Source organism: Schistocerca piceifrons, chromosome 6 (genome assembly GCF_021461385.2).
Source record: "Schistocerca piceifrons isolate TAMUIC-IGC-003096 chromosome 6, iqSchPice1.1, whole genome shotgun sequence".
NCBI lineage: Eukaryota > Metazoa > Arthropoda > Insecta > Orthoptera > Acrididae > Schistocerca > Schistocerca piceifrons.
The window spans coordinates 338,885,706-338,906,521 of NC_060143.1; the positions used below are offsets into that span (position 1 = coordinate 338,885,706).

The 20,816-nt window shown below is 42.6% G+C and overlaps 1 protein-coding gene across 1 annotated transcript in view; it reads right to left on the reverse strand.

Moving 5' to 3' along the window:
- Nucleotides 1–16,554: 16,554 nt before the first annotated feature.
- Nucleotides 16,555–20,816, reverse strand: part of LOC124803309 (odorant receptor Or2-like) — a 57,188-nt gene continuing 52,926 nt past the window's right edge. The window contains exon 6 of the mRNA XM_047264493.1: nucleotides 16,555–16,757. Within this exon, the coding sequence (XP_047120449.1) occupies nucleotides 16,701–16,757 (57 nt within the window). The 3' untranslated portion in view covers nucleotides 16,555–16,700. The remainder of the gene's footprint in view (nucleotides 16,758–20,816) is intronic.

A 20,816-nucleotide genomic window follows, 5' to 3' on the forward strand; every position in this document is an offset into this window, starting at 1 on the left:
GGTTGTGTTTATCCGTTAAAATTACTAATAACTATTTTCTTCAACGAGAATGTTAATCATTCTTTTGCCTAATTAGGCTGGCGACCGTTTTCTTTATACGTTAAACAGTGCAGATAGACAAAATTTTGTTTATTACTATTCAAACATTTACGTAATTCTGACTATCATTTCCGATAAGCCACCTCTGTTAGGTACAACACGGTCAACATAACAAAATTCCTCTCAGAGGGTAACACTGCTCTGTTGCTTTATACCATAATTGCTATAACAAAATAATTTTGTTTTGCAAACTGCCTCCAGTTTTGAGGTTAAGGTATAGCAGTAGCAGACGGGAGTGTTATAAAGAGACAATAGCAAAAAAAGAACTTATCTTCAGAATTCGCTAAGTGAAAACGTTGGAGAATCTCTGTGTTGCGAACACATACTTAACTACTGTTTGACAAACGTTTGCAGTACTTTTTAACGCTTGTTATCTGTTTGTCGACAACGACCTCTTTTTAAAATTCCTTCAACTGGTATATTTTTTCCAGCCCAGGTGCAATAATGTAAATTCACTATGTGTGTCTCAGGTATGCAATTCAGTGCAGTGAATGGAACATAGTTCTGTTCATCCTATTGATAGTATCCGTCCTAAAGGTCTTCTTGAATTTCCTATTACATCTGCATACCACTAAATTCATTAACAAGTGTGGGAGCTGTAATATAAAGGGTATAGATTGTTTTTATATCAGAGAACATGTATAAGTTAGGCTTTCCTTGGTTTCCGCAAATAATTCCATGTGAGTGTCGAAACGTCTAGGACTTAGACGACAGATGCAGATATCTTCGCCATCTCATTTTTAAAGTAAATTATAAATTAATCGGTGCTTCTGGAATTTTATTATTGTTATTATTATTATTAGTAGTAGTAGTAATTAATATTAGTAAAACTACCAGTGTTATTTTCATTCGAAAATGCTTTTATAATTACGTTCTGTGTTTCTCTGTAACATCTTTGCATGTTGTGGTATTGTACAGAAATGGCGTTACCACACCAAAGTTGGCAACGCAAATCAATAGCACATACATTGGAGAGGACCCAGTGCAATCCTCAACAAGGTATGAGTGGCGCTACTGAGGACCAAGCCTCCCCTGTCAGCATAGCAGCGCCATTACGCTGTGGTCAATATAGTGTGGAGGTAGCAAAAGCTCTGTCCAGTTCGCGTCCTCATCTACAGCAGCCAACATCGTAGTCTAGGACCAAGGAGCAGTTAAAGTTTCAAGTAAACTTCTAGTGTTGTTAATGTCTAACATTGTACCTCAAGAGAACGTTTTGTTAATTAGTGCATCCAGTATGCTTTGCCAGTCCATGACAAATGTAAGTTATCCATTACTCCTGTGACAAAGACGAGTGTCAAAGTTAAGTTAATCCTTCATTTATTTTTGTAATGAAGAGAACTAATATTTCTGTGTCAAAGTTAAGTTAATCTTTTATTCACTTGTACAGGGTGGTCCATTGATAGTGATCGGATCAAATACCTCACGAAACAAGCGTCAAAAGAAAAAACTACAAAGAACGAAACTCGTCTAGGTTAAAGGGCGAAACCAGATGGCGATATGGTTGGCCCACTTGATGGCGCTGTCATAGGTCAAACTGATATCAACTGCGTTTTTTAAATAGGGACCCCCATTTTTATTACATATTCATGTAGTACGTAAAGAAATATGAATGTATTAGTTGGACCACATTTTTCGCTTTGTGATGGATGGCGCTATAGTAGTCACAAACATACGCCTCACTATTTTAGACGAACTGTTGGTAACACGTAGGCTTTTTAAATTAAAATACAAAACATAGGTACGTTTGAACATTTTATTTCTGTTGTTCCAATATGATACATGTACCTTTGCGAAATTATCATTTCTGAGAACGCATGCTGTTATCGTGTGATTACCTGTAAATACCACATTAATGCAATAAATGCTCAAAATGATAACATCAATGCATTTGGCAATACGTGTAACGACATTCCTCTCAACAGCGAGTAGCTCGCCTTCCGTAATGTTCGGACATGCATTGACAATGCGCTGACGCATGTTGTCAGGGGTTCTTGGTGGATCACGATAGGAAATATCCTTCAACGTTCCCCACAGAAAGAAATCCGGGGACGTCAGAACCGGTGAATGTGCGGGCTATGGTATGGTGCTTCAACGAGCAATCTACCCGTCATGAACTATGCTATTCAATACCGCTTAAACCGCACGCGAGCTACGTGCCGGACATCCATCATGTTGGAAGTACGTCGCCATTCTGTCATGCAGTGAAACATCTAGTAGTAACATCGTTAGAACATTACGTAGGAAATCAGTATACATTGCACCATTTAGATTGCCATTGATAAAATGGGGGCCAATTATCGCTCCTCCCATAGTGCCGCACCAAACATTAGCCCGCCAAGGTCACTGATTTCCACTTGTCGCAGCCATCGTGGATTTTCCGTTGCCCAATAGTGCATATTATGCCGGGTTACGTAACTGTTGTTGGTGACGCTTCGTCGCTAAATAGAACGCGTGCAAAAAATCTGTCATCGTCCCGTAAATACTCTTGCGCCCAGTGGCAGAACTGTACACGACGTTCAAAGTCGTCGCCATGCAATTCCTGGTGCATAGAAATATGGTACGGGCGCAATCGATGTTGATGTAGCATTCTCAACACCGACGTTTTTGAGATTCCCGTTTCTCGCGCAATTTGTCTGCTACTGATCTGCGGATTAGCCGCGACAGCAACTAAAACACCTACTTGGGCGTCATCATTTGTTGCTAGTCGTGGTTGACGTTTCACATGTGGCTGAACACTTCCTGTTTCCTTAAATAACGTAACTATCCGGCGAACGGTCCGGACACTTGAATGATGTCGTTCAAGATACCGAGCAGCATACATAGCACACGCCCGTTGGGCATTTTGATCACAATAGCCATATATCAACACGACATCGACCTTTTCCGCAATTGGTAATGGTCCATTTTAACACGGGTAATGTATCAAGAAGCAAATACCGTCCGCACTGGCGGAATGTTACGTGATACCACGTAGTTATACGTTTGTGACTATTATAGTGCCATCAATCACAAAGAGGAAAACGTATTTCTTTAAGTACTACACGAATATGTGTTAAAAATGGGGGTTCCTATTACAAAAAAAAAAAACCCAGTTGATATCCTTTTGACCTATTGCAGCAACATATAGCTGGCCAACATTAACGCCATCCGGTTTCTCACTTCTAGACGAGTTGCGTTCTTTATAGTTTTTTCGTTTGATGCTTATTTCGTAAGATATTTGGCCCGGCCACTGTCAATGGACCACCCTGTACAATAAAGTAACTTAATATTTCGTAATTTCTAGTTTGGTGATCTTTCTGGCAGAGCAATGAAAGAACCCAAAGCTGTGGCCAAAGTATTTTCTCCTGTGCAGGTACATATTCTGGACTATATATAACTGACACATAACCATGAGCCCACGACCTCGTCCCCATTCCCCAGCACACCCGTCCCGAATCCAACTCCACTCCTGATGTCATCCTCTCCTCCCCCAACCTCCTTGGCCACATAACGGTGGATGTCCTGGAGACCATTGGTAGAGACCATCTCCCTGTCCTCCTCACCGTTTCAGATGGTCGTCGCCCTCACCCCGACCCTTGTAATGACCCTCACCCGAAGTATGTCCATGATTATTCCTATGCCGACTGGAATGCCTACAGGGATACCCTCTCCACCCAGGTCGATAGCCACCCCTTCACCTACCACCACCCTGACGACGTTACCCATGCCGCCTCCTTTCTCCAGCAGACCTTGTCCGAGGCCGTACTACCTTACCCCCACAAGCCGTCCTCCTCCTCCGTGAATCCCGCCGTTCTACCGTGCCTTCCTGCACACGCGTCACCCGGACACACTACGATGCCACCGGCAACTCCAGCGACACATCCGAAACTTGCTCGCCCTAAGAAATGCTGGGACTGGCGACAGACATGCACCGGTTTAAATGCTACCCAACCTATAAACTCGTCTAAGTTCTGGTCAGCCTTCCGTCGCCTTACCGGAACTAAACCCTCCCCCTACTATCCTCTTCTCCATGATGATCACCACTTCCACTTAGTAAGGGGCCCTTAGTAAGGCCAATCACTTTGCCTTCTACCTCTCCGGTGTCTTTTCCATCCCCGACAATCACAGTTCGATTACTCCCTCTTCCCGGATGTCTGCGATCGAACTGACATCTCTGTCCCTCCCCTCGGACCTGGTTTCCAGGTTCGAATCCTGCCTCGGGCATGGATGTGTGTGATGTCCTTAGGTTAGTTAGGTTTAAGTAGTTCTAAGTTCTAGGGGACTGATGACCACAGCTGTTAAGTCCCATAGTGCTCAGAGCCATTTGAACCATTTGAACCTGGTTTCCAGTACTTGGACAACATTGCACACACGGAACTCAATGCCCCTATCACTACACAGGATCTCATTGCTACACTCCGCACAAAACGTAATACCACTCCTGGTCACTATCGTGTCACCTACCGCCACCTTCTTGAAGCTCCTGTCTCTTTCCTCTCCACTGTGGCCAGGCTCTACAATGTAGTCCTGTCCACTGGCTACTACCCGGACCTGCAGAAAACCTCCCGTATCCTGATGTTCCTTAAACCCAGTAAACCGCCATCTCCTCCTACCATCCCATCAGCCTTACCTCGGTCTTCAGCAAGGTCCTGGAATCCATCCTCACCCAAAGTATCCACTAGCATCTCCGCCAGCACCGCCTCCTTCCCATTATCCACTGTGGCTTTCGGCCGTCCTTCTCTTCTGATGACCTTCTCCTTCACCTCACTCATCTCCTATCTGAACAGCTTAACTCCCATCATTCCGCAATCTTCCTCTCCCTGGAACTTGAACATGCCTATGACTGCATACGGTATTCCGGTCTCCTCTTCAAGCTCCAAACCTTCGCCTTTCCCATTAACTACGTCCATCTGATCTGCTCCTTTGTCTCCCACCGTCCTTCCTATGTCACCATCCATAACACGGATTCCTACACCTTTTTTCCCTCTGCCGGTGTGCCCCAAGGCTCCGTCCTCTCCCCCCTTCTGTACCTTTTGTATACAGCGGACATGCCGCCGCCGTCACCCCCCGTCCACCTTCTCCAGTTTGCCGATGACACCACCTTCCTTGCCCTTGCCCCCACCCTGCAGTGTTCCCAACACCTTCTCCAATCCCATCTTGACCAGTTCACCGCTTGGTGCAACCAGTGGTTGCTCAAGATCAATCCCTCCAAAACCCAGGCGATCATTGTAGGCAAAACCACCCCTTCCTTCCACCTCCTCGATTTCTATTTAACCATCTATGGCCGTCTTATCGCCCTCTCCCCCACCCTTAAGTACCTTGGCGTCACCCTTGACTGTCGCCTCTCCTGGACCCTCCATCTCCGGACAATCTGAGCCAAGGCATGCTCCCGACTCCGTCTCCTCAAGCTCTCCTCCGGCTGTACGTGGGGTCTGGACCCCTCCACCATACTCCACACCTATAAATCTCTCATCCGCCTTATCCTCTGTTACGCCCATCCAGCCTGGATCTCCGCCCCCCCCCCCTACCTTTTATAAATCCCTTCAGATACTTGAACGTCATGCTCTCCACCTCGCATATCGCATCCTTTTCCCTGCCCACGTGGATCCTGTACAACTTAATTCCGTTCCCCCACCTCCTCCTTTTCCTCGAATGGATACGGATCCTCTACACTTCCCGTAAACTCGATCCTCCTCACCTGCTCATCTCACCCATCCTCTCCCACCCCTGCCCGCTGCTGCGCCTGTATTCCCACATCTCACCCAGTCTCCATCTCTCCACCCTCCATACCCTCTCCCAAGGTGGATTCCGCCAGCTCCCCCTCCCTGATGATGCCCTCCTCCCCTCCATCTACCCCTCCTATCAACTTTGATCCCTTCCTCCCACTTCCTGTGTTTTTTCCTTTGGGCACCCTCCCTCCCTTCTCTCTCCTTTCCCCACATCCCCCTTCCTCCACCCCTTTTCCCCCAGGCTTCCCCTCCTCCTTCCTCCCTCCCCCTCACCTGCCCTTGGTATCTCTGCTCTCCCCTCTCCCAACCCCCTCCTCCTCTCTTGGCAGGTCCCCGGACTTGTACACACTCAGTGGACATTCGCGCGCCGGAGATCATCGCCAACAGTGTCTCGTGTGTGTGCCTTCGTGTTTGTGTTTAGTGTTCTTCCGCCGTCACGCCACCACCCTTCACCTGTGCCGTCGCAGTTGTCCGTGTTTTGTGCGCCGTGTCAACTGGTTTTAGTGTTTTTTCTCGTCCAGCGTGAACGGCTTCGTGTATATTGTTTTCTGTGTCTACAGTTTTTTTTTTTTTTTTACCCGCCATTTGTATTGTATCATCTGTACCTCCATTATATTTTATATTGTATAACTCGCGGCTGAAGAGCAGCGTATTACGCTGCTGACATCCCACCTTTGTACAGGGTGTTCAAAGTAACAATAAAGAAAAAAACCGTGAGCCCAAAACTGTAAAACAAATAATTAAAATATCGATTAAGTTACGTGGCAAATCGTATCTTCAGAGTTATGTCTGTTCTCTGTTTCTCGTAGGATATATCAGCAAGCATGTGTTAAAATTCTGTAGCACGGACTGTCGTATATAAGTCAAAAAGTAACCCTACTGAACCCGTGAAATTTATGTACTGCTACATTAAAAGCAGAGCTACAATGAAGGTGAGAACCGAATGTCCCTTGTGGCTTACATATATGTTAAAAAACTTTCATATTTGTTCACTAATATACTCAATACAGCCGTTCCTGCTACTGTAGACATAGGTCTTTCAGTGTTTAGGAGCAAAATAAACAACTAGATGACCTGGGATAGGACGTCTCTAATATTTTCCACATTAGACAGATATGTGTTGTAAACTGCGCTGTTTTATATCTGCCAACAAGAGGAAGAGAGATGATGAGACTTATAAAATATGGAGGAAATTGAATTGATAAGATGGTCAGCGCAGGTCAGGGACGGCCAATCGAGCCAAATTTTCCAGTTAATCACAAAGCAGAAATGCTGTGATATCGAGGAACACACATAAAACAGCAGCGATCTATGCGCGGCGACTTTGCAGATACGATTTGCCACGTAACTGAATTGATATTTTAATTATTTATTTTACCTGGAAAGTTAAAATGTCGGCATGTGGTGTCTAGTCACGTGGTTTTGGTAGATTAAATTACTGCTATGTTAGGCTGACATTTTTCTGCTCCACACAGTAATCTGGAGCATTTGCTTTAAAAATACTGATTTGAGAGAATTTAGTTTAAAATTTAAATTCTGTTTTCTTTTTCACGATCGTTTTAGCTTACATTGTGGATGTACTGTACTTGTCAGAACAAAAGACCATTGATACTCTCTGTACGACTTCAAAAACCGAAAGATGCAACCCTTAGATTCCATTATTAGTAACACTACAACTTAGAGTCTTAGACTATCAAGACGGCTATCTTACTGCGGTACTGTTTTTGGAGTACAGCCTATTATTGGTCTTTATAAACTCCTCCTTCTGCTAAGCATAACGTAACCTTTTTTCTGTTGCCTATAGTGTTTTGCAGAAGGTTACATATAAAATCACGGATTTAATTCGTAAACACAGCATGGGTGCTGGTAACGACGTCGCATGGTGTTCAGCGATGAATCGCGGTTCCACACTACCATGGGCGACCATCGTTAGTCAGTGTGACTGTGACGTGGAAAGATGTTACATTCATCCAATGCTTTGTAGAGGCACAGCGGTGTTACACCTGGAATCATAGTGTTGGGAGGCATTGGGTATCAGTTCATGACACAGATGGCAGACATCGTGTGTTCTGTTACTTACCAACAGGACAGCACTCGTCCACACAAGGGACTTACCTCTGTGAACTATCTTCCTGATGTTGAGATACTCCAGTGGCCAGCAGGATTCCAAGAACTGTTCCCAATGGAAGATGTGTGGGACACGCTCAGACGTCGTCTCAGTCCCAGGATATCGAGGACCAGTTACAACAGTGGTGGGCCAGCTCGCCTCAGAAGAGGATACGATGGCTTTATGTCACCTACCCAACCGAATAAGTACATGCTTCTAGTTCAGGGCGGGTACAACGTTGTACTGGTAAGTGACCTCACACTGACAAGTTCGTCGTTAATTTGACTCCAGTCTGACTGAACTTACACCGTCTCAAACCTGAAATTTCATTTGGGTTCTTTCTCCTGTTCTGGATGCTTCCCGTGTCTTGATTTAACCCAAACACTTTAATTCACTGACAGTGTGTCGTTTTATGGCCATGGATGCATAACGATACAGTTATGACTACAAGCCATTCAGAAAATTTTGTTCGATTCGACATCCCCTAGCCTAATCTGAACATGTTGACAGATTGTTTCTCTCCAGCCTGTATATCGCACATACATTATTTTGCTACAGCACAGAAGGAAGTGTAAAACGATACGTTCCTCATAAATGGCACCGTGTGACATAACTTGCATATAGGTGTGTTCCTACTTGACTGTGTAGTGGAAAGGTATAATTAGTAATCAAAAGTAGGATGTGCAAAATTGTAAGGCAAAGTATTAAGTTATTTTGCTTAAATCAAATCAATTGTCAAGAAACTGATTTTATAAATGACGAAAATGTCAACAGTTTTATTATTCATAAGACAGGTGCTCACCCTTCTGTCCACTATTAAAATAGGAAAATATTCAGTGTCTGATTACTTTCAGAACTTTTCAGAGATGTAAAACCTCAGTTAAAACCCTGTCGATACTCATAATAGCTTCTGAAACATAGTTTTCATGACCGGGAATTTGTGCAGTCACATAGCTTCTGGAGGTAGGGAAGTGTGTCGCGTACGAAGCAGAAATTTTTCCATGCAAATTTGCGTCCCTCCTCTCTGCCTTTGCATGCGACCTATCCTGGTGGTTTTCCACTCCCTGCATGAAGATATGGGGTGCAGGTCGGAGGGGTAAAGAGGACATTCTAATCAAATCAGGGTGGAAGGAGCTGGTACGATCTCCCATGCCCATTAACAATATGAGCAATGAGATATCTTGAGAAAAAGTATTCTGTTACAATATCAGGTCATTTGCAAGCTGGACATAGAGCGTCAAGAGATGTTTTGTGCCCTATGCCATCTCAGTAGTACCATTATCTGATGCTCTACCGCCGGTCATTGTGTTGCTACATGGTGTCGCACAATGTGACGTTTCCGCAGCCAACTCCACGGTGGTAGCCTGCTTCCCGTCATAACAACCGTTCTGAAGGTAGTATCAATGCTCCCCTCTTAACTGGTAGCAGAATGACTCTGGTGTTCTGCGCACACTCCACTCAAGTCATCGGTCGAATCTAATCCAGTGTCAAAGACGAGACGTAGCCGCTGATCTACGATTTGTCGACTTCCGCTGACAGTTCCAGGCTACCATATGGATTCGCCAAGCTCAGGTCATACAGCGGCTGTCTTCGCCTGAAATGGTTCAAATGGCTCTTAGCACTATGGAACGTAACATTTGAATCTGAGGCCGGTGCGGCCGAGCGGTTCTAGGCGCTTCAGTCTGGAACCGCGAGACCGCTATGGTCGCAGGTTCGAATCCTGCCTCGGGCATGGATGTGTATGATGTCCTTAGGTTAGTTAGGTTTAAGTAGTTCTAAGTTCTAGGGGACTGATGACCTCAGATGTTAAGTCCCATAGTGCTCAGAGCCATTTGAACCTTTTTTTTTGGTCATCAGTCCCCTAGACTTAAACCTAACTAACCTAAGGACATCACACACATCCACATCCGAGGCAGGATTCGAACCTGCGACCCTAGCAGCAGCGCGGTTCTGGACTGAAGTTCCTATAACTGCTCGGTCATAGCGGTCGGCTCACCTGAAATCCTGCCGGAGGAACCTTGGCTTAACTTGGGACGTGCACGCTTACCGCCAGAGTCAGTCGATACCCCCTGCCCGGCATGGCCTCACGCCAACAAGGTCAGGAAACGGGTTTGTGCAGCTTTGTGATTTCTAACGAGAGGCAGCTTTCGTAAAAATGAGATACGAACGGTCGGGATGAAATTACATCGAAAGCAAACCTGATTCCAGGTTGAAGCCTCACAGACTAGTCATTCGAACCGGACTACTTGTTATAGTTTGCTGACTTGTTATAGTTCGCTGACTGTAGCGTCTTTAAAAAGATACTGTGTTATCAGTCCTGACACAAGATATAGAGAATGGTTGTGACAGCTGTACCCTGTGGGAGATACTTCACAGATCTCTTGTGGAACACGACCATGATACATGCAGCACCACGAAAGATGCTGATAAATTTTAGTTTTTTATTCGCCATTCTTATCGTTTCATGATAAATTTGCTTATTACTGCACATGGCGTTTCCTAGATGGATCTTCCATGTAGAAAGGGTGCCGTCCTGTTACATTTGTGTGAGAGAGACGTGATTACATTACCAAAATCTATAAAAGAAGAAAACTACAAATAATTATTTTGCGTTACTATGCGTATCAGCATGCATTAAAGGAAAAGCATGTAGTATTACCTACCATAAAATTAATGTACCATGGTGCGCAGTCAAAAATAATAAGCAAGTAGCAAACAAGATTTGTCAAACATGTAGTACATATGAGACTTTCTCTTACACATATCATGATATAATCGCTCATAATTACCGGTAGCACTTAACACTCTCGCAGACCTCTTCTTGCTGACCGACATCAAGTGCCAATCATTTACCAAAAATTGAACTATCTTGTTACAGGTACATGAGCGTCACTAGTACTATTGCTGCCATCGCGGAAACATCTGAGCGCGCATATACCAAGTCATAATAAAACCTACAAACAATCCTGCAATTGTGGTATAATGTTTGCAGCTACTGAGATTTGACAGATCATGATACTGCTATATTATCCCACATACACTACCATTAGTGACCCACGATCCAAAATGTGCCCACTGCTTACATTATAAATTATAAACTATAAGCGTTTGTGCTAAGGAGTTTAGGTTGGTGGCTGCTATTCACAGGTGGAGGCAGAAATTACTATTGCATAATTGTGTGTTTTCGTTCAACATTTTCATTCATCTCTATTTCATCTAAATTCGGTAGCAACCGGCACCATCAATAATTTTTCATGTTGTACCACGATATATAACGTAGTGTCTTTTGGTTTCAATAATCCGTGCTTGCTGCCTGCCTGTCAGTTTTAACTCTGCTTAATGCGCTATTAATTTTAAGGTACTTTATATAGTAATATAGACGTCATCCATTACATGTATGTTATTATGTTTAATAACACGAAGTAGTAGTATTATCCTTCGCCTCTTTCCAGAACCTGACAATAGGCTCATGTCGCCCGGAATCAAGATCTGTTAAATAAATCACACATTGAGACAACTGTTGCGCCATAATCTCTGTAGTGATTCGTGATACAGCTGTAGTATAGCTCAAGAGCTGCATTATTGTAATTTAAATAAGTCACTTGCAGATTATACAGGATGTTACATAAAGGTACGGCCAAACAATTTCAGGAAACATTCCTCACACACAAATAAAGGAAAGATGTATGTGGACATGTGTCCGGAAACGCTTAATTTACATGTTAGAGCTCATTTTAGTTTCGTCAGTATGTACTGTACTTCCTCGATTCACCGCCAGTTGGCCCAATTGAAGGAAGGTAATGTTGACTTCGGTGCTTGTGTTGACATGCGACTCATTGCTCTACAGTACTAGCATCAAGCACACCAGTACGTAGCATCATCAGGTTAGTGTTCATCACGAACGTGGTTTTGCAGTCAGTGCAATGTTTACAAATGCGGAGTTGACAGATGCCCACTTGATGTATGGATTAGCACGGGGCAATTGCCGTGGTTTGTATCGAGACAGATTTCCAGAACGAAGGTGACCCGACAGGAAGTCGTTCGAAGAAATCGATCGGCGTCTTAGAGAGCACGGAACATTCCAACCTATGACTCGCCACTGGGGAAGACCTAGAACGACGAGGACACCTACAATGGACGAGGCAATTCTTCGTGCAGTTGACGATAATCGTAATGCCAGCGTCAGAGAAGTTGCTGCTGTACAAGGTAACGTTGACCACGTCTCTGCACAGAGAGTGCTACGGGAGAACAAGTTGTTTCCGTACTATGTACAGCGTGTGCAGGCACTATCAGCAGATGATTGGCCTCCACGGGTACACTTCTGCGAATGGTTCATCTAACAATGTGTCAATCCTCATTTCAGTGCAAATGTTCTCTTTACGGATGAGGCTTCATTCCAACGGGATCAAATTGTAAATTTTCACAATCAACATGTGCGGGCTGACGAGAATCCGCACGCAATTGTGCAATCACGTCACCAACACAGATTTTCTGTGAACGTTTGGGCAGGCATTGGTGGTGATGTCTTGATTGGGCCCCATGTTCTTCCACCTACGCTCAATGGAGCATGTTATCATGATTTCATACGGGATACTCTACCTGTGCTGCTAGAACATGTGCCTTTACAAGTACGACACAACATGTGGTTCATGCACGATGGAGCTCCTGCACATTTCAGTCGAAGTGTTCGTACGCTTCTCAACAACAGATTCGGTGACCGATGGATTGGTAGAGGCGGACTAATTCCATGGCCTCCACGCTCTCCTGACCTTAACCCTCCTGACTTTCATTTATGGGGGTATTTGAAAGCTCTTGCCTACGCAACCCCGGTACCAAATGTAGAGACCCTTCGTGTTCGTATTGTGGACGGCTGTGATACGCCATTCTCCAGGGCTGCATCAGCGCATCAGGGATTCCATGCGACGGAGGGTGGATGCATGTATCCTCGCTAACGGAGGACATTTTGAACATTTCCTGTAACAAAGTGTTTGAAGTCACGCTTGTACGTTCTGTTGCTGTGTGTTTCCATTCCATGATTAATGCGATTTGAAGAGAAGTAATAAAATGAGCTCTAACATGGAAAGTTAGCGTTTTCTGACACATGTCCAAATAACATATTTTCTTTCTTTGTGTGTGAGGAATGTTTCCTGAAAGTTTGGCCGTACCTTTTTGTAACACCCTGTATAGAGTGCCGTCCACTTTAATCACTTACAAGGGGTCGTATAGTGCAGAAAACAGCAGGATGTCATGTGTTACCAATGCGCAGTTACTTAGGTGAATGTAATATTCTAAATGATATGTGTACAAGAAAAAGGTACTGTGACTCCTAGAAGATGTATTTATTTTTTATTTTAAGTAATACAATGTTCCTGCTACAGTGTACAACATCCAGTAATTTGATGTAAATTAAAAATAATTCCGCGGTAGGTTACACGCCATCATTACATACATTTAAGCTGACAGATAAGTACACATAAAACTACAGAAGAGAGAACGCAATTTATAACTGTTTTGTAAACTGTAAATTTCGAAAAACGAATATGAGATAGGGTAAATAGAAGGGAAATATTGTTTTAGGGTGGCATTTAAAGTTTCTTAACTGAAATAATGGTCACGTGACGTATCAGGATTAATTCTGAAGGCAAGGAAAACATACGTAAAACATCTATTGCATAGCAGCGTGCTGATCTGCAAGAATCTACGGAAGTGGTGAGCTACAAACTGAAATTAGATAGCAGATGCTGTTGGTGTAGCAAAACATCTTGTACGTTGAGCCAAATGAAATTTAAATTATTAAACATTTATCTGTGTAACTGCAATAATATTGAAATAATACTTTTTATAAGCATTTCCATAACAGTTTCAGTCGTTTTCAGAAAGTGAAACTTGAACGTCATAAAAAAATGTGATTTTAAATGGAATACATTGATAAATTCAATAATGTATCCAAAAGGGTTACAGTCATATTTCGATTTTTATTTGCCGGTTTACAGAGCACGGTGAAAGTGAACCAGAGATATTATTGTACCCTGTAGTATAACTCTTTCACATTATTAATTATTTATGCACATTATCCGTGAGTGTGCGACAAAACTGGAAACAATAAATCACGAATGTTGTCAGTGACGAAGCGGTGTGTCAAAAACCCAACATGAAACCTTATGAGTATATACCGGCTCCTTTCAGAATGTAGCCACATGTAATAGCTAATTTTAAACATATTCAAACATATTCTTCTTGTGAAGGGTAAACACCAAAAAACTAAATTCATATGAATGATATTTATACACGCAACGAGTACAAATTTACTAATTATGTATTCTGAACAACTTGGACGTTTACATTGGTACTGGGGTGAGGGGAGGCTGCTTATACCTACGTCTTGTATAACCATTGTTCCTATATCCATCTTTATTTGGTGTGATAACCACATATCAGTGATTATGTATAATCACCTTGTGTATAGTCGCACCACATATGAACGATTATAATATTTACATGACCCTAGGCTGCCAAGTGAAGGAGTGAATGTCGTATGCAGTGTACGAGATACCTGTGAACGCTAATTTCCTACTGTCCCTGTCGCTATGCACTATAGCGGATAAACTAAATTTGTTGTGAGTAAAAGGTACAGTAAATAAACATGTGTGGAACGCAACAGTTACTAGTGAAGAGGGTACATACTGTCTTATCCACTCATCTGGTATTTAATGTTAACTGGAGCCACTGAAGGAAACGTTATCATCTTATTTTGTCCGTGTTTTCAGTTTTACTATTTTATTCAAGCGTCTACCATCTCATGAATAGTTGCTCCTTTAGGTGTCATGAATGTTTTTATTGGACAGTTAAGTGTGCCATTAGTCTAATAGAGTTAGGTCTCTTTCAGTGGACCTACTGTGTATTATCATATGCAGGCCACTATTTTTTTTTTCAAATTAGTGCAGTGAAGTTATTTCTTTGGCTTCCCGTTTTAAGTGAGACTTTTACACAGATACCTTTCATAATAACAAAGAAATTTTTCAGAAAATGTGGAGGTATGAGAAAAGTGGGTACAATGATTGCAAACAATCGTTTTTCGTTGATTAGTTCGACTGTGTCGATTACTTCATTGGTATCGGTCACTTCATCTCAGTGTATCACTTGAATTAACCGAACAAAAGTGGATTGGTTGATAAGTGTCAGACTACTACCCCAGACATTCCACTTCAGAATTCATTCCTCAGTCACAACCAAGCAGTCAACGTTATATTATATGTCCCTCCATGATTGTTACCATCCGGGTTAAAGACAGTTGTACTCTTGTATCTTTTCATTTTTGTACCAATAAATGGGTTCATAGACTTGCGATGGAATATGTCTATGTTGCCTTTGAGTGTGGTACGTGTTTTTATGTTAGAAGACAGGTTAGTCGTGTTGAGAGAGACCTGGCAACAACTAGTGGATGACACATTTAGGAGATGGTCTCGCTGCTGTAATTGAACTTTGGGAATAATTGGGATATTTAGTTGCTGAAACTGAGTTTTACATTGTTACAAACGCATACTTATCTCACGCTCTGTAATACTTCGCAGATACATACTACTGATGAAACCTGATTATAAAATTATGACATAAAATATGTCAGAGAGTTTAAAAATGTAGTTGAATGCATGTGGCAAAAGGACATAGCAATCTGACGCCCTTAGGTTTACCGCGCTTGTATGTGGTGTTATAGAAACTCGTGACCTAATGTTTTTTAATAGAAACATTCATCACGAAATACGGAGCTCATTATAACGCTGTAAGCTATTTGTTCTTACAGTTGTAATATTTATTTCTATACGACGCTACGTGAGTTTGTTCGGCTGGAAAGCTTGTAGTAATAAAGTCATACGCCCGAAAATGGGCAGTTGTGTTATGATCCTTCACTAACACAACACATTTACCCATATTCACAGGTAAGTTACTTTATGCAGTACAATGGATATGCATACTGATGTAGTACTTGTTTTAATACGAAATTTTTTCTCGATATACACACACAACACACCTGAAGTTAGTACTGACTTGGTTCAAATCAAACAGAGCCATAAATGCTGCCCCCAGTTGCTTAGGACTCTGTGTTCAACTACAAGAGCTGAAACGGTCGTCTCACTCACTCACTCTCAGAATTCAATTGCATTACTCGTGATTTGTTCAGTAAGATATTATTTGTTCAAGAAATAGAGATGTTGCTGTCAATGGATTGTGTTTACTTAAAACCAGGTGTATATGTCACAGCAAATATCTTAGGTATCCCATCTGAAGCCAGTCTCATCAGTTTCAAATTAACCTAATACAAAGAAAACTACTGTACCATTCGGTTAATAATACACTTTTTTACTACGGTATCCCAGTATATAGGTAAGAAATACAACTGCAAAGGACATGGAGAATGAAGAAATTTAAATACATTTAATTAGAATCGAAAAAAGGTTTGAATGTAATTACGCGGTGCTTTAGGAGGGAAGCAAGAACATTTTTTTATGTTCATCACTTACAATACTCTGTCTGAACTGTGCCTTCATACAATGTGGTTAAATGATGTATTCATATGTGAAACTTCACACTATGTGTCATATACAGTTATGGTACAATTTTACTATCGCTTAAATGTGGGCTGCTTATGTGCTGATGCGTTGTCTTTCATGTTATGCTTCCAATTAACAGCGCTACGACATATCGTAACAAATATTGTAGAGTGTCAGTCAGAAAAGAGAAAGTGGATTCTTAGTGGCATGACCAGCTTTACAAACAGTGAATAGCTTCTAATCTTCTTTAAAATTACGAAGAATGGCGAAGAATGAATAGGAGACGTTGACAATCTGTGAAAAAAACAGGAGAAGAAGTTATAAACATCAGGTACAGTATCGTTTATTAATTACTATGACATTGTACTCATACTTTGCCTCTCCTTTTTATTAAAAAATAAGTGATTAACAATTAAATGATAATGAACTATAAAATATGAGAAAAGGTAGTCATCTAATAACAGATTCGTGGATATTTCACTGTTGATACACCTACACGCATTCGCCGTATTTAGAGCAATGGAGGTGGATTACACAAAAGTTCGTTACTTTTACGGACAGTGTTTCAGAAAGAAATGCCCTTCGTGAACTTGTACTACCATTTTTAATGTCACGCCGACGATAATGTTATGTGAAGAAAGGAAAGAATATCAGGATTCAGCGTCACACCGACGGTTGTGTCATTACAGACTGAGCACACAAACATGGAATGTGGAAGTAGGGCGAAGGAAGTAGGCCGTCCTTTTCAGAGGAACCATACCGGAATTCGCGTTAAGCGATTTCGGGAAAGCGTGGGAAACCTAAATCTGGATGGCCTGAAGAAGATTTTAATCGCCACCCTCCTGTCTAGTGTCTTCTGTCTGACCAGGAGCCCCTGCCACTTCGCTCGATACTATTAACATTCAAAACCTCGTATCACATCAGTTATACAGTGTGTTTCAAGATTTTGAGTTTAAAAGCGGTGTAATGTAATATTTCGCTGTATTTGGCTTTGTTCGTTGATGTACTTGCAGTGGCCACCCGGTTCATATACATCGTAGCGCCTACTGCAACGGCGTCCCACTTCCCGTCCAACCAACACGGGATGTCTGCATCAGAGGCCGTATGTTCACCAGGAAAACGTACGTCGTCTGTGTTGTAAACACAAGTAATTACCGGCGGGCACAACACAACACTTCACCAGGTCTCCATCAACAACCACCAGGGACCGCTATCCGATATTCGGAGCCTGCAAAACAGCTTCACCAGAGGTCCCAGCTAGCCCAAGAACTACTTTGATACGGCCGGCACGTGATCGGAAATCGTTCCGGCAGGGACCTCTGCCAACGGAAGTTATAAGGAGGTGCACTGCCGGAAAAAGGCAGTTCGACGCACCACGTGGATGGATACAGAGCAGCCACAGCCAGAGGCCTGGCCTATCTCTTGCCTGGTACAGTCGACGAATCTCTTGGCATTGTACAGTTATTGATTGTGTTGGTTCCCCGTGGAGAGTCGGGTCTTTTATATTTTATCATTATTGTTTGGTATTGTGTCGATCCGCAGTTGCAATCGAGTCTGTAGTTCTTTTGGAGACTGTATTACTGTTTCGTTTTGTTGAGTCCAATAAATTGTTTTCGGACTTGCGTTTCCCGCATTTGTATTCTGCTAGCGCAAATACTTTAGTGCTCTCTTTCCTTCTCTCTCTAAACAATCTCGTACTACGGCTACAAACAATTTTATGAACGATAGCATGTGAAGTCATAGAAGTCAGAGGTAATGAACATAATTCACAAGTAATTCTACTGAAAGTATGGATAAGCCTCGCTAGGTGTTAGTGATATTCCAAAATATTGAGTCCTGTAATCATTATATACAGAAAAAATAACTTCGCGTTTAAGGGATGTCAAGAAATACACAGTTCACGCAATGCTTGATATGTCTCATAAACGAGTTTACTTATATTCATGAACTTAGACGGTCATTAGAATGAGGAAGTCGATAATTATAACATAAACTTTCTTCTGATTTACTCATTCCTAATACGGTTTTTGGGGGAATACTTATCAAAACCTCTCTCGGTGGTCTATAAGTGTACGGCAACCCACATTTTCAGATTACACTTGGTTTCATTATTTTCCAGATCGACATTTTATATTGCTCCTGCAGAAATCAGTAGCATTCAATAAGCTCAGGCAGTACTGCAGAGTGAATACCAGGGAGTAACGTTTCGTTGGCCATATTGGCTGAGGTCGCCGCTGGACCATCTGGAGTTGCCGGTAGACGGTGGACTGAAGCGCTGAGATTAGCTAGCTGTGGCAAAGACAGTTACGGCAGCGAAACGATACGCAGTGAAACTACAGCCACCCTGGCACGAACCATTTGAATTTCCTTAATAAATATTTACTAATAACAGCTATTTTTGACTATTTCTGTTAGGTTAGGTCAACTGGTCAAAAACAGTTTCTTGCAACAACATTAAGACCCTAGAAAGTAGTCATTTCAAAAAGCAGATGAACCGTTTTTACGTTAGCGAAGCTAAAAAATGGTTCAAATGGCTCTGAGCACTATGGGACTTGACATCTGAGGTCATCAGTCCCCTAGAACTTAGAACTACTTAAATCTAACTAACCTAAGGACATCACACATCCATGCCCGAGGCAGCATTCGAACCTGCGACCGTAGCAGTCCCGCGGTTCCGGACTACGGCGCCTAGAACCGCTCGGCCACACCGGCCGGCTTAGCGAAGCAATAAGAGTGGTTAAGATCTCCCACAACTGGAAGTACGAGATCTAGAGAACGCGCCATAGTAGCCAGTTTGCGATGTGATGCCTTCCGACGTAGTTCTGTCGCAAAACCTTGGTATTAGTCACTGCTATATGAATGCGTCCCAAATAACAGACACGACGCATTCGCTTAAGTGATTCAGCTAGATGCTCAGTGGATCCACCCACATCAGTGCTGTTGCACAAGTACCTCCGACATCCTGCCGACGCTCCAGGCAAATGCCGGGATGGTTCCTTTGAAAGGGCACGGACGACTTCATTCCCCATCCTTCCCTAATCCGATGAGACCAATGACCCCGCAGTTTGGTCTCTTCCCCCAAACAACCAACCAACCAACATCCTGCCGAAATCTCAAAATAGCGACCGTGGAGGAGATGCACAGGGCTGCGGACATGTGGCACTAGGTGGGGCTGTGTGCTGAGATAGTCCGCACAGCTGCGATAACAATGTGTCCCGGGTGGCCCAGTGTTTAACGCTCCAGCCTACTAAACAGGAAACTCCGGTTACGAATCGCAGTCCCGCACCCGTTTCCACTCTTCGCCACTGATACATGTAACGTCCCGATGCAGCTATCAGTCATTATTTTACTTTCCTTTCTCCCTCTTCCAGCTTCATTTTAAATTAAAAATGGCTAGTTTGAGTCAATAAGTATTATATTGTGTCATTTATTATGAAATTACGGTGTTTCCGTAAATAAACACATCTTAAGGGTTTCCACCAACATTGTTTCAAATAAAATACCTTCCCCTCTCATCACTTAGAAATGACAGAACATGTAATTGCACTTTCGGGAGAATCAGATAACGCTAATACTGCTCCTGCGAATGACATCAATTTCTAGGGTTTTGTGGCAAAACAGGTGGGAGGAAATCTTACGCGACGACTCAGAAGGATAATCCAAAGACGGGTTGGCCTGATCTTTGTAAGTGTTCGATGGAAAAGCACAGCAAACCATACTGCACTCCTCATGCACCATATTTTACGAATTCTCTGGCTAAAGTGACTGAATCTTACATAACCAGATCTGTTTTACGCACAGGTTGGTTTGAAACAACAGGTGTCTTCCTAAATGCACCAAAGCATCGATTGTACATATAAGTTTTGCTAAATTTTGTCCATCTTCCGTTCGTCAGTCACCGCCTGCACTACAACGGCGTTGTAGTGCCTGTAAATAGAAATAATGCTCATCCACGTGCTCGAGTTTGGTAGCGTCCGCTAGTACCTTCTAGTTAAAACTTATTCCAAGCGATTTCATTTCTACATCACATTAATTAATAGAAAAGGAAGTTGATCAAAAAACTACGGGTGTAACCTACCGAAACAAAATGGTAAGTTAGATTATTAGAAATCCATGTGACTATATCGAGGTGAACAAAACTCTCCCTGACCTCTTTTAAATGAACAGTCTGACCAGCTGTTTTGCAGAACCAGATAATTTGGCGCCCTTTTACGAGATGAAAATAAAGTTCGCATTTTAACTAGTTCGTCGAAATAGGCTACTAAGATGCAGTACATTCCAGGTCCAGAACAAGCATTATTGGAGAACACCTATAAATTCCTATGCAGTGGCATTAATTAATATTTTCACTCA